The sequence below is a fragment of the Lepeophtheirus salmonis genome, chromosome 6, assembly GCF_016086655.4.
Source record: "Lepeophtheirus salmonis chromosome 6, UVic_Lsal_1.4, whole genome shotgun sequence".
NCBI lineage: Eukaryota > Metazoa > Arthropoda > Copepoda > Siphonostomatoida > Caligidae > Lepeophtheirus > Lepeophtheirus salmonis.
This window is the reverse complement of record NC_052136.2, coordinates 26,481,059-26,494,292: the sequence shown is the minus strand read 5'-3', so window position 1 is coordinate 26,494,292 and position 13,234 is coordinate 26,481,059. Positions and strand designations below refer to the sequence as shown.

The following is a 13,234-nucleotide window of genomic DNA, read 5'->3' as shown; positions in this document are numbered from 1 at the left end:
TAAAAAAACATTTATGTTACTTATTTATTTCTAAGTGTGTCAGATATTTAATGCAGATAACATATTTATATTATTAATATCTGTAATAGTTGTAGTATGAAATGTATCATATCCAAATTAGTATTTTCTGTGCATCAACTCTTTTATCACTTGTCTTGGATCTATAAAAAAATATGATATAAATTACGAAAAGACAAATGTTGCCCGTCAACCCAAAAAGAAGCTAAAATATTTTTTCTCAAAATAGAGCCTGGATTGCGTTAGTATTCTTGGGTGAATTACCGTCAATTTATATCAACAAATTATTTGTATTAGACCCTTCAAAACCCCGTAAATTGCACTTTAGCCGAGTAGCCGAAATTAATACTAACAATAAAAAAAATGATAAATTGATGAATTTTATAGAAAAAATTATTGGACATTTTAACTTATCTCACAAAATTGAGTACAAAGCCTATAATTGACTCAAAAATATATAAGAAATATTGGGCTTAATGTATATATAAAGTAAAATAAATAAGTGAAATTGTGTCCTTTTTTTGATTAATGTAGATTGATGACTTATATTCATGTTATTGTTCTTATTTCAGACTGTTCTTAAAGTGGCGCGAGGAAACAGTGGTGGAGGGATGAGGTTCAATAAGAGTGAAGTCTCTGCCCTAGCGGGTCAACCCTCACACAAGTTTGAGAAAGAAGGGGTTCTAATGATGAAGGAGAGACAAGAGGGCTTCTTTCGTCGAACAGAGAGTGAGTTATATTAGCTGCTATTTCATTTGATACAAATTTGAATGTCTTTCTCCTCCGACGTTTTTTATTATTTTTCAGAGCCAAAGATAAATTCTAATCATAGTAGTTATAAGAGATCTAAAAAGGACAGGAATTTTGTGACTAGTTTGAATTGCTATGGAGGCTCCATTGCTAAAAGTGGAGGTAATCAAATACAAACCAAAGGAATATTATTAGTCTTCCTCTTGACTGTCGATATACATTCATACACATATACATTTAAGGATATTTTTTCACTGTCATTTCCTTTTCTGCTTTTATGATGCGGTGTTAGTGGATTCTTCTTTCCCTCTCTTTTTCAAGTTCTTTGGGTTCGAATTATGCTATGATGTCATGGGTTCTTACATGTGGGTTTGCGGGCCTTGTCTGTTCTTTACTCGGCGTATCATGAAACCAGCTGGATTTTAAACACATTTATTGTGGTTCTGATCCGGGTCATATTTTCGGATACGTTCTGCTGGGTAGGACCAACGACTACATATATTATCCTATATACTGGGTGTAGATTTTCAATCTTTACAAAAAGTGAACCTTCTTTCTTGAAGTGTTTCCTTACATTAATATCGGATAGTGAAAATAAAATAAAATAATAAAGAAGATTCCTTCATGAATCAGCTAAAGTGTTTATTACTTTGATTTTTCTCTCCAATATAAGATGAGCACAAAAAGCCTCGAGACAAGAGTGCAAAGGCCAAGATAATCATAATCTTCTTTCACAAGAAAACCTGGACAGTTGGTCCAATCAGGAACAGGTGTAATGGTAGGTTCCTTGCATTAAGAAATGATGAGTGCATGAGGAGGATTCTTACAGCCACCAAGAAACTAGTAAGCGTTATATCGTTGGACTTTGTGGCATCTAACGGCTCCCCTCATCTGGTTTCTAACTGGATACTTCCTCACTGCGGCTGAATATAAGGACATCCTGAAGACAAAGTTCATCCCATGTGTAAAGACAACATTTCAAATGGAAATATGGTGCTACAGGAGGCGTAGCCCCTGCTCACTTGCAAAAGTGGTCCAGAATTTTCTCAAGAATGAAATGGACTTCTGGTTTCAAGGAGATGTGGCCCCATACATCCCAGGCCTGAAACTTTTGTAATTTGCCTTCTGGCTGCTCATTTATTCCAAAGCCTGTAAAAATCGTCATCCCAGCATTGAAGCCTTAAGGACATTCATTGACGAGTGCCGGTGCATCATGCACGTAGACTTCATAAAAAAGTACTGGCATTCCTTCAGGAAGAAGCTGATGGTCACCATCGAGGCTGAGGAAGGTGTCATACAGTAAATAAGTTATTTTAATGTATGATTATAAAAGATAAAAAAGGTGTATTAAATTACTACATGGTGTGATCCAGAAATCCACCTGGTTAGTTATTTATTCATCTGTTAATATTGAAAATCCACACCCGGTACGGTCAAATGATATACGAAGAAGTTAAAAAAATAATTTATTAATATGGCTTGATTTTTCTATCAAAAAATATTTATTTACCTATTTCTTTTGCAAAAATTTCATTCATGTTCCAAAATTTCGACTTATGGTGTTAGGCAAACTTGAATAAAAGCTTTCATCCCTATCGATAGTCGTTTTTTGTTAGTTGAAGTCAATAGTTCAATTTTACATAGAATTTGTCGTTTCTCTATATTATGTATTTATTTAATTTTCTATTAGTTGTGCTTTAAACTATTCATGACGTCAGAGAAATTTGAGAGATGTATTGATAAGACAGATAATTAAAGAGGGGTTCCTTCCCCATTTAACCAGAAATTGCATTTCTTATTCTGGTGGATCCTGAATGCAGAGTTTATCAAAGAACTCTCTGAGATAAGCCTAAGGGACTAAGCAAGCTATATTTTTAATTTATTAAGATTAGAGAGACCAAGAGTCCTCAATTCCTCAAACCTGTCCCTTTTTTTTGCATCCTTTCTATGTTCTTTTGTATAAATTAATGAAATGACTTGTTTTATGTGGAATAAACGTTTATAATCGACTCAAAATAAAAGTAAAACTATAATTAAAGAAAAATACATATATCTTATTAAAAATAAAAATAAACCAAATACTATATTGTAATATCAAGTTGATCAATTACAACCAAATTTAAAATATGACCCCGGCCAATTTTGTAAAGAGTATATGATGACATGATTTAATATTTCAAATATCACCAGATAATGGAAAGGTTAATTGATGCTAAGATAATGTTGCATTTTGCACAGACAACTTTTTTTTTATTTTACCTTGTAACCTGTCCTTGATAAAGAAAGTAAGACTCGAAATCAGTTTGTTGCAGTTTGACCATTCTTCCCAACAAGAGGACTGTTCTACAATGATTGTTTGAAATATTTCAACGCTCCTCTTAACAAGAAATCATTTGAACTCATCTATTTTAAATTAATAAGGGGCAAGATTAGAAAAAAATAGACAGCTTACAAAAATGAAATGTTCAAATTTGATGTTAGAGGTGTTAACAATAGCAAAGTAATATAATTCCATAATTTTATTTAAAATTCATATTAGTTTACTTACGACTACGAGAACTTATCTTCCGAAATAATATTTTTACCACAACAGGTTACGTGATTTAGATAGTGAACAATGCTTTACTTTGGGCTTCAAGGTCTACATACGATTCATAGTTTGATGAAAACATTCTTTTAATTGAATTAGAGATGAGCTTTCAAATTAGGAGAGAGTTAATGAGCTATACTTATTATAAATGAAATTTATTTATAGCAATGTATACCATGTGCATCATGAGAATGTGTCATTAAACATACTCATTAAGTTTGCGTGTGATAAAATACTTTATATTTAGTAGCAGAAAGAAGATGTAATTAATAATAAGAAGAAAACATTGTATGGAGGGATGGGCATTTTTGGATAATGAGGTATAATTAACTAAGAAGAGGAATCTCCTCCCTTTTACTTGGTTTCATTTTTTGAAAGGGAAAATTCTTACAATGATCATTTTGGGATTTATTTTTGTTAATGAATTTCCAAGGAACTTTTCCACTTCTCGGAATTTTGCAACCCTAAATTAATAGAATCTAGTCATCTTTACAGTCCCAGATTTTGTAATATTTTGTATTCCTTGTTGGATATGGTAACAAAGGAATTATAATCACCAACAAAGAATCCGTCTTTTCAAAAAGAATTTCAATTTTAAACTTTTAATAAAATGTTTTACAATACCCCTTGATTTCTATTATACTACATAATGTATACATACAATTTATATATATATATATGGCAAATAGTCTCAAACCCCTTTTTATCACATTTTTGATAAGTTGTGTAAGTTAAATTAAAAAATTTTGGTCACTGAACTAAAAGCTTTCATTTAATATATAGAACATAAACAAAATAAGCAATGAAAGAAAAAAGAGCTTACATTGGGCTCCTATTCATCACTGGCTGGACCAAGATTTTTTCTCCCATGGAGATTTTAACCCCTAAAATAATAAATGTTGTGAGCGAAGTCTTGGTGTCAACAGCGCCGTCCGCAGGATTATATTTTTTCTAAAATTCATGGTTCTTGGCCAAAAATTTCAAAAATCCAAAACTGTTTAAAAAAGATGAAATTTCAAAAATACACAGCTATCCACAGAAAAATAAATTTATTAGAAAAAATTTTCAAAATTTAAATTACAAATATTGGAATTTTTTTACAAAAAAATTATTTTTTTGTAAATAATTTCTAATATGAAATTTCTTTCTCATGATTTTCAAGAATCCTCAATTTTATCGACAATAGCCCGTAAGTTATACTTATGGTATCTGAAATTGATTTTTACATTAAAAGAATGAGAAATTTTTTTACAAAAAATTATTTTTTTGTAAATAATTTTTTAATATGAAATTTCTTTCTCATGATTTGCCAGATATCCTCAATTTCTATCGACAATATCCCGTAAGTTATACTTATGGTATCTGAAATTGATTTTTACATTAAAAGAATGAGAAATTCACATATTTTATTTGAGAGACGTATATTTGGGCAAATATAAGTCTCTCAAATCAAATGAGTGACATATTGGGCTGTATAGATTTATGAAGTGAAAAAAAAAAATAGGGATTTTCTTTTTCAAAATTTACTTAATTCTAAGTGCAGAATAAATGGTTTATGACTGATGCCAACTCATGGACAACGCGCTCGGGAGAAGTTATTCTCTTGAATTCAGTGTATTTATGTTCGTGCTCAGATGATTTATAGAGAAAGAAATATACTTTACTATATGTATATGGATTTCACAAAAATAATCCTAGTTTAGATTAAGTAAATGTAATACTATAATGTTAACTCTTACTTAATCCTTGCAAATCCATCAAACCAATTAAAGGAACATTAAAAAAACTAACACTCTTCTTCAAAACTTGACTGATGTTGATGGAACAATAAGGCGCTTTCATACTTGTTGTTATTAGCACATTGTCATTCAAATATGCATACATGCATATATCTTGGATATATGCATACGAACATGTAACTTGATGATAAATGGTACTATTTTAGTTTTGATAATAACTACTACAATATTCTAGTACATGGTTTATTATTTATTCAAACAAAATATGAAACATATTTAAGAGGAGAAAGAAATGCACAAAGAAAAACTGAAATAATAAATGTGGGTAGTCAATACAAAAGCAATCCTGAATGATTTTTCTCAAAATTGTCTTAGATTAAATTTGTGTTCTTCGACAAATTGTTGTCAATTAATATCACAAACTGTTCTTATTAACAGTCGAAATTGATTGTCAAAAGGAAATAATGATAAACTGATATATACACATATTTTTTTTTGAATGAAGGCTTTTCTGGGGCGTAATAAGTTTCTTAGATCAAATAAAGATTTTTAGCTACCTTAAGTCAGCTCAAAAATTCAAATACAGCGATTATAATAAAGTCAAATATGTCTATCAAATATTGGGCTGTATATATAATGAAGTAAAAAACAAATTGCAATTTTCTCCTTTTGTTGATTTATGTTCAAGACTGTTTTTATGTTGGTGCACCAATCATGGCTTTGCAATATTTAAATTTTTCTTGATTACAGATATATATTCCACTGATGGATGGTTGTCATTATTTTCAAGGAAAGCCTTTAGATCATGCCTTTTACATACTGTTTAATAGTTTTGTGAAGTTGAAAGAATTTACTATTCCAATGCAAAAAAGCCACTGATGGAAAAAAAAAATAGTCTTTAACTCGTAAAACAACTTTTTGCTATAATGAATCAATCATTTTTAATCTCTTGTATAGTATAAACTAAACAAACTGAACTTTTTTCTCTCTCTTCATTACATGTATACAGATTAAAATATGAATAGGGATTGAAAATGACTGCCTTCACATTGTACATAAAGTTTGAAAGTTTTTGGAGATAAAAATTTAATTAATTAATCTGTTGATCATATCCTAGTAATATCATTCTTATATTGTTTCTTTTCAACTCTGAAACTTGGGGAGAAGAATGATTGTATATACCATATGTATCCCCTACACCTTTGTCGAAGAATCCAACTACTTTTTTACGACAAGAGTTTTTAATGGAAAAAATTATTACTGAAAGGTATACATATAAAAATTACTTTCCATAATGATTAATGTAAAAAAAAAAATCAGGGGTTAATTGGAAAGTAGAACAAAAGTCGTAGGAATTTGACTTATTTGGGGACTTTAAATTAAATCATTCTGACATTTAAACTATAGGGTTGATTAGATAAGTCCATACGACCTTTTCATCACTGTGGTGGAGACCCTTTGTGAGTTATATTAGGGAGCTTCTAATTTTGGCAAGATATTTCGGTCTAAGATTTTTATTTATTTTAGTAACGCTAGACGATGCACTACAGAGTCTCGGCTGGGAATAACCGATCTAGAGTGTGTAGTAGCAAGAATTTATTTTTTGCAAGTGTGAGATTAGGTATTTAAAAACATTTTTTTTTTTATCTCATATCAAATAAACAATCAGTATATATAAATGCTAGAGAAATTAGCAAAAAGATACAATGGTTGAATTATCTCACGTGGTTTACTGTCCTAGTACAATCAAGAACTTACTCATTTAGTCCAAGAGTACGGTTTATGATACCTACAATTAGGTATGTTAGGAAAGTCAATAATAATCAAAGTGTGACAAAAAGAGGAACCCCATCATTGTTGCAGACCTCAGGTAAAATCCTGGAATTTGTGCTCTGTACTTTTTCCTTAAAGCCTTTTTGTCTAAAGGATATTTCACTTCAACATATAAATAAATGAGGGGTATACGTTGTTATTGTAAAATTTTGGTTGTAATGTAATGTGTTTTTAAAAAATATTATTAGACATATGTGTAGGGATAACATAAAAGCAAGCTGGGATACTTTTTCTCAATATTGCGACAGTATGATAAATGTATCTGTTGATATGAGTACTATAATTTATATTAATTCAAAAAAGTGATTAAGTCCTTAGGAGTTGCGGATTGTACGGTTAACTGAACCTAATAAAAATCCGTTATTTTGTAACACTGATCATAAAAGAGACGTCTTGACGTCAAAATTATTTATGAAGAAGAGTGTTTAAGTATTATATTTTCATTGAGTTGGTAGAGTAATGATAAGAAGAGAGGGATTAGTTGGTTAAGAACATTGATTCTATTAAGGATACCAAAATTCCCTTTAAAGTTCAAATACCGCACCATCAACTGGTATATAATATGCTCATGTAAAAATTTAAACAAATACCATTCATATTAATAACTTTTTGGACAGTTTTTCAGTGGTTTAATATTGTATTTGACTCTTTAAAAAAAAATTCTTTGATTTTTCATTGAAGTAAAAAAACTTATACTGCGTTTTTCTCTGTTCCATCTAAAAAATTTCAAACTTTTTTTATGTTATCGCCACACATATATATTTCATTTAACCTATTCCGGGCTCCAATTAATTTTGAAACTATCCTAAAAATAATAAGGGATTCAAAATAAAGTATAGGCTCTTATTTATTCTCCCTACCTAATGTTTTTATGAATTATAGCTAATTAATCTTAATTTTATACATATTCCCATATTGTAAATTTGTTTGTAAAAAAGAAAAAAAAAGACATCCATTTTTCTCCTTTCCCTTCTTTTTGGTTTATGTTCCTCACATATAATGTGCTTGTTAAATCTTACCATTCTCTTAGGTGAATTAGGGTAACCCTAACTCCCTTTTTTTTCTTATTCATTATTTCATATTCTTAGGAGTAGGTGTTAGGAGAATATTCTTTGTAGAATATCAATTAATGAACGTCATGGGAATTCACTTACTTCTACGTGGAAAATAGATTATTGACTCATTTTCTACATACTGTGGTAAACCAATTTAGTTGTTTGAGTTTGGAAGGACTTATTCTGGACCTTTTATCGACAATCATCTTGTTCTACAACCTAAATTCATACAATGATAGTATTGCCCCTCTCTCTTCCTTGTTAGGGGTTATTCAATTACTTTTAAAATATATTTTGTATGATAAATTTATATAAAAAAGGGGATCTTTCAATTTCATAAATGGTTATTTTTGTTTATGAAGAAGGTTCTCGTTTATATATTTCTGAAATGATTTTTATTTTTTTAATATAAAATCATATCGTTATGTCAGAAGATCTCAAGTAGAATTGGTTTTCGGATTTTTTATATAAAAAAGTTTAATTTTTTGGAAAAAAATTCTCAATTCCATAGGTGCTCAAAAAGTTTCAATTATTTAATTTTATAGAAAAGATGTCAAAAATCCACATCTGTTGACAAAATATCATTTAAAAGAAAAAACTTAAATTTCAAATATTAAATAATTTGAGAAAAACAATTTTAATAAAAAATTTATTAAAAAATCCATAGTTATTCACAGAAAATTAAATATTGTGGAAAATAGTTAAAACGAAAATTCCTTAATTTAAAGGGGACTACGTCCCTTCCTAACCACCCCTCGCAGAAGCCCCTGATACTCATATTTTGCAAGTAAGCAACCAAAACTTGATTTACATGCCAAAAGATAAAAAGGTCCAAGTACATCAGTGGCAAATATCTAAAAATGGATGAAGTTCCATTGGGAACATTAAGGTTTGATCAAATGATACCTACTCACTACTCAATATACTCTAATAGAAGGCTTATTAAACTGTAGGATGTGCACATAGGAAATAAATAGTAAATCTACCTTAAACTTATTAAATATACTAAACTTAACATAATTAAAGTTATATCGCTAAGACCCATGTCCTTTGCTCCGCTAGCTGAACCCCGACAATTATCATAGTTATTTAAATCGTAGAATATATAAAGGACCATTAAAACCTTCAGCTACATAGGTTTGACCTTTAGAGACTTTTTAAAAAAATCATTAAAATTTTGATTCAGGGTCATATGTCGACGTGAAAAAACTATATAGATGAAAATAATAGTCAAAATCCATTGATAAAAAATTGAAGCATATGAAAGACCAATGATTTATTACAGTTCTAAAAAAAATAGAGTAAAGTCTATAAAGATCTTATTTGAAAGCTAATGTTTTGTCGATATTTTCTTCAATTGTTGTATATTATAGCAAAAACTGAATAATAATTCTTATATTACATCTAAATAAAATTTGCAGTAAACAAAAATGATCAATTTTGATTGATTTTTGTCGTTTAATTTTTAATTCTTCCTTGGAGTATTTAATAATTAAACAATATATGTAATTAGTGTTCCTTACAGATTTATTCATTTGATTTAATAATTGACTTTTTGCTTATTTATTGAATATTCTATTCGACAATTAAAAGTGAAACTGAAAAAATGAATTAAAATCGAGTTTTTACAGAAAAAAATAAATATTTTATTCATTTGTAAAATATGGGATTGGAAAATAATTTTTTTTTAATGATGTCGGATCGTATATCAAATCAAAAAATATTTTGATGTCAGCCCATGTCTAGTGGCAACTAGCTCCGATCTTCCCTACACATAAATATAAAATCCAAGAGATAAAATTATTATCCATCCTTGCACAATAAATTTATACTAATTGAATATTAGGCAATGAAAAAGGATGATAAATAAATATAAATATATATATAACACATAGAAAGTAGACAATTTTATTTATTTAAGGAACGGAAACAACTTCCTTCCTTCCTTCCTTTTTTAATTCTTATTCTTTCCGATAGGATATTTATTCCCTGAGGTGCTATGAATTTTCCTTTAATTTGAATTAGTCTTTTTGTAGTTCCACATATACAATTCACTACACATATTATGTAAAAAATATATGTATCCGTTTTTATTCATTTGGAACCAAAGTACATACATACATTCATGGAGATACGTACCTCTTAAATTCAATTTTCAAGTTAGACATTTATAGATATATACCTATATAATTAGACCATAAATATTCTACATGTGCGTGTCGAGTGTGGTGATAACTATATATGTACATACATAGGAGTCCATTGTGAATAGAAATAACTCTCTTCTATTCTTTATTTTGAATTGAGGTTTTTCTGATCGCTTGCAAAACTTTGTCATTAAAGCATATCTTGTACATATCTACATTTAAACGGTGGAGTTGTATCAAAAGATGAAAAGATAGTATGTTTAGCATCCTTCTATAAAAAATAAGCTAGGATGAGTATTACAACATTAGAAATGGTGATGAGAGGATTAATTGGGATTCGCATTGGAAAAATAATGCTTAATTAGCAATTCTGATTCTGATTTATTACTAGTCTAAGCTATGAAAAAAATAGCACACATCCCTTAGATTAAAGAGTTTTTTTAATTTTTTCTTATTTTTAAATTTTTTTTTTTTTAAATTTAATTTTCTGTGTATAAATTTGTATTTTTATAACTTTTCTCCTAAAAATAATATTTGATTTTTTTTTTTTTTTTCAAAAAATTTTATTTAATAAATTTCTTTTTTGAAATTTCTTTCCAAAATGTAATTATTACTTGTCTTTTTTGTTCAAAGTACCTCAATAAATATCCATTTGCTAACTAAAAATTTGATGTTTAAAATATTGAAATGTGCTATTGTATATTTTAATTCGATTTAAAAGGATAGTAAAATAAAAAGAGTTTGTTCATATACTAAATATGTCATATACGTAAATTAATTTTACTCGTTTAGCAGAATATATTAATTGTTTATCTTTAGAATATATAAAGTTTTCTTATTGGACGACATCCTCCTATGGTTCTTCAATTGGAGCTTTTCTTTCTTGTCACTTGTTCCGCGATCTTCCATGGATTTGACTTCTTCTTCCATATACATACATATAGTCCTTTGCTTGGTTTTGAGTTTGCATTGACACCTTTAGACAATAAATCATTCAGACTATTTTGTTTCTTTTTTTCTGTTTCTACGATTCTGTTTACAATTTTTTTTGTCATAATTGTTTCTCCAAATTACCATTACATCTTACCAATCTTCTGGTTTCATTCCGAAAATGTGAAAGCAAGAAAAAAGATTGTTTCAGGAAAAACGAAGGTGATTAGATCTATGTATATACATTTATTTTCTTACTTAAGAAAGGCATCATTTAGCACACTTTTCCATTTTTCAATTACTAGATATATTCTAATTTATTTCTCGACTTTCTTATTTCGTTGTAAGGGCAACTTTCTACGGAGGATTTCCAATCCTTTTCTCAAAGAAGACGTTCTTATAAGCAATTTTAATATTAGGATAACTACACCGATAAAGAGTTTTGAGGAAATATAACAATATTAATATTGATTTCCCGCTTAATTCTGTCAATTTTCAAAAGTATCATTCCTGGTAAGAATAAATTTACAAAAAACATGCGATTTGTATCCGCTTTATTGGGTCTATCTATAATATTAAACCGAGGTGATACTCGAACTCGAGAAGTTAGAGTTGTTATTGTTATTTTTGAGTATTATCTGTGAATAGAGGCGATATTGTGGAACTGGAAGATAAATGAACTAAAGTACAATTGATACCTGATATCAGCAAACTAGCACAATCAACAACTACAATAATATGAGAAGTATTATATGGCTATAATTCTAAATTGAATATCAATTACATGTAAGCTTTTCTTTTGAACTATTCATTTATTAAAGTATTTTAAACTTAATGATAACTTCTTGAATTAGCATATTCTTAATTGGATTTATAAATTTAACATATATAATTATATTTTAATTGATTTCTAATATTGCAATACCATTCCGGATCAAAATTAAAAGTTTTTTTAAAATTTATATTGAAAATGTACCATTTCTTTGGGGGATACATACTTTTTTAATGTATGTAAGCAATTTTTTGTTTCAAGAAATATCCAAGAAAGTTGTAATAATTTTGATATGAAATAGAAAATGAATATGATTAATGAATCCATAAATTTAATTAGTTAATTCGATAAAAAAGTTCGTTACGGGATTGGCTGCATTAATGTTAAGTAAACAAACGCTATAAATTGGAGAAATCGTATTTATAATCTACATGTACTGACAAAGATTCACTAAAGAACGGAAGTTATATAATTAAGTAAGGAGCTCTGTTATTTTTTGATGTTAGGCATTCCCTTTTGGAGTATGTTTGCGTATATTATAAGCAGGGGCAACCGCAGGAGGAGGAGCTGTAGCCCCCAATTAAGGAATTTTGGGTTTTAACTAGAAAATGTAATATTTGTTTTGTTTTTTTAAAGTTTAACATTTGGAATTTAATATAGTTTTTTTTTTAAATCCTTTTTCAAAAAAATTTCAAAAATTTATTTTATATGAATAGCTATGAATTTTTGATAAAAAATTTAATTTTCAAATTTAAAAAAAAAAATTAATTTATATTACTAGATATGGATAATTTAAAATTTTTTACAATCATTCTTACAAAAAATTTATTTTTGTGAATAGCTACAGACTTGTGAATTTATAATTTTTCAAAAACATTACCAAAAATTTAAGTTTCTGTTAAAAACTATGTATTTTTTTTTTTTTTTTTTTAAACCCTCAAAAAAAAAATTATAATAAACCTGTAGACGCCCTTGATTAGTATTGAGACTTCGTCCGAGACTGATACTTTTTTTAAACCGATTTGCACCAATATTTCTCTGTAAACCGCTGCATCATGGATCAAAATTTAGTTTTTTTTTTCAAATTGTCTAGCAATTTTCTTTCCATCTCAATTATACGACTTTTACATACTGTATCGATGCCCACAATTTGGAAACACATTATAAGCGTCATTATATCTATAAAATTAGTGTATACCTCTTTTTAAATGTGGCTGATTCATACTTCATAGTTCTTTTAAGTACAAAATCAGTTCGATCCAACATAACGGTCCAAGATCGGTGAATAATTTCTAGATCGAAATCCAGTATTTATTAATCATATTTCTCGTTTCATGACGTTTTGATTAATTTTGAATGTTTTTTACATTGCGAATTTCCTTTTGTGTTTCCATTAACTT

The 13,234-nt window shown here is 28.4% G+C and overlaps 1 protein-coding gene across 1 annotated transcript in view; it reads left to right on the top strand.

Annotated features, from left to right (window-relative positions):
• The window catches only part of LOC121120007 (inositol polyphosphate-4-phosphatase type I A), a 118,835-nt gene that overhangs the window by 67,704 nt on the left and 37,897 nt on the right, over positions 1-13,234 (top strand). Inside the window, exon 2 of the mRNA XM_040714856.2 lies at positions 591-747. Coding sequence (XP_040570790.1) covers positions 630-747 — 118 coding nt within the window. The 5' untranslated portion in view covers positions 591-629. The remainder of the gene's footprint in view (positions 1-590; positions 748-13,234) is intronic.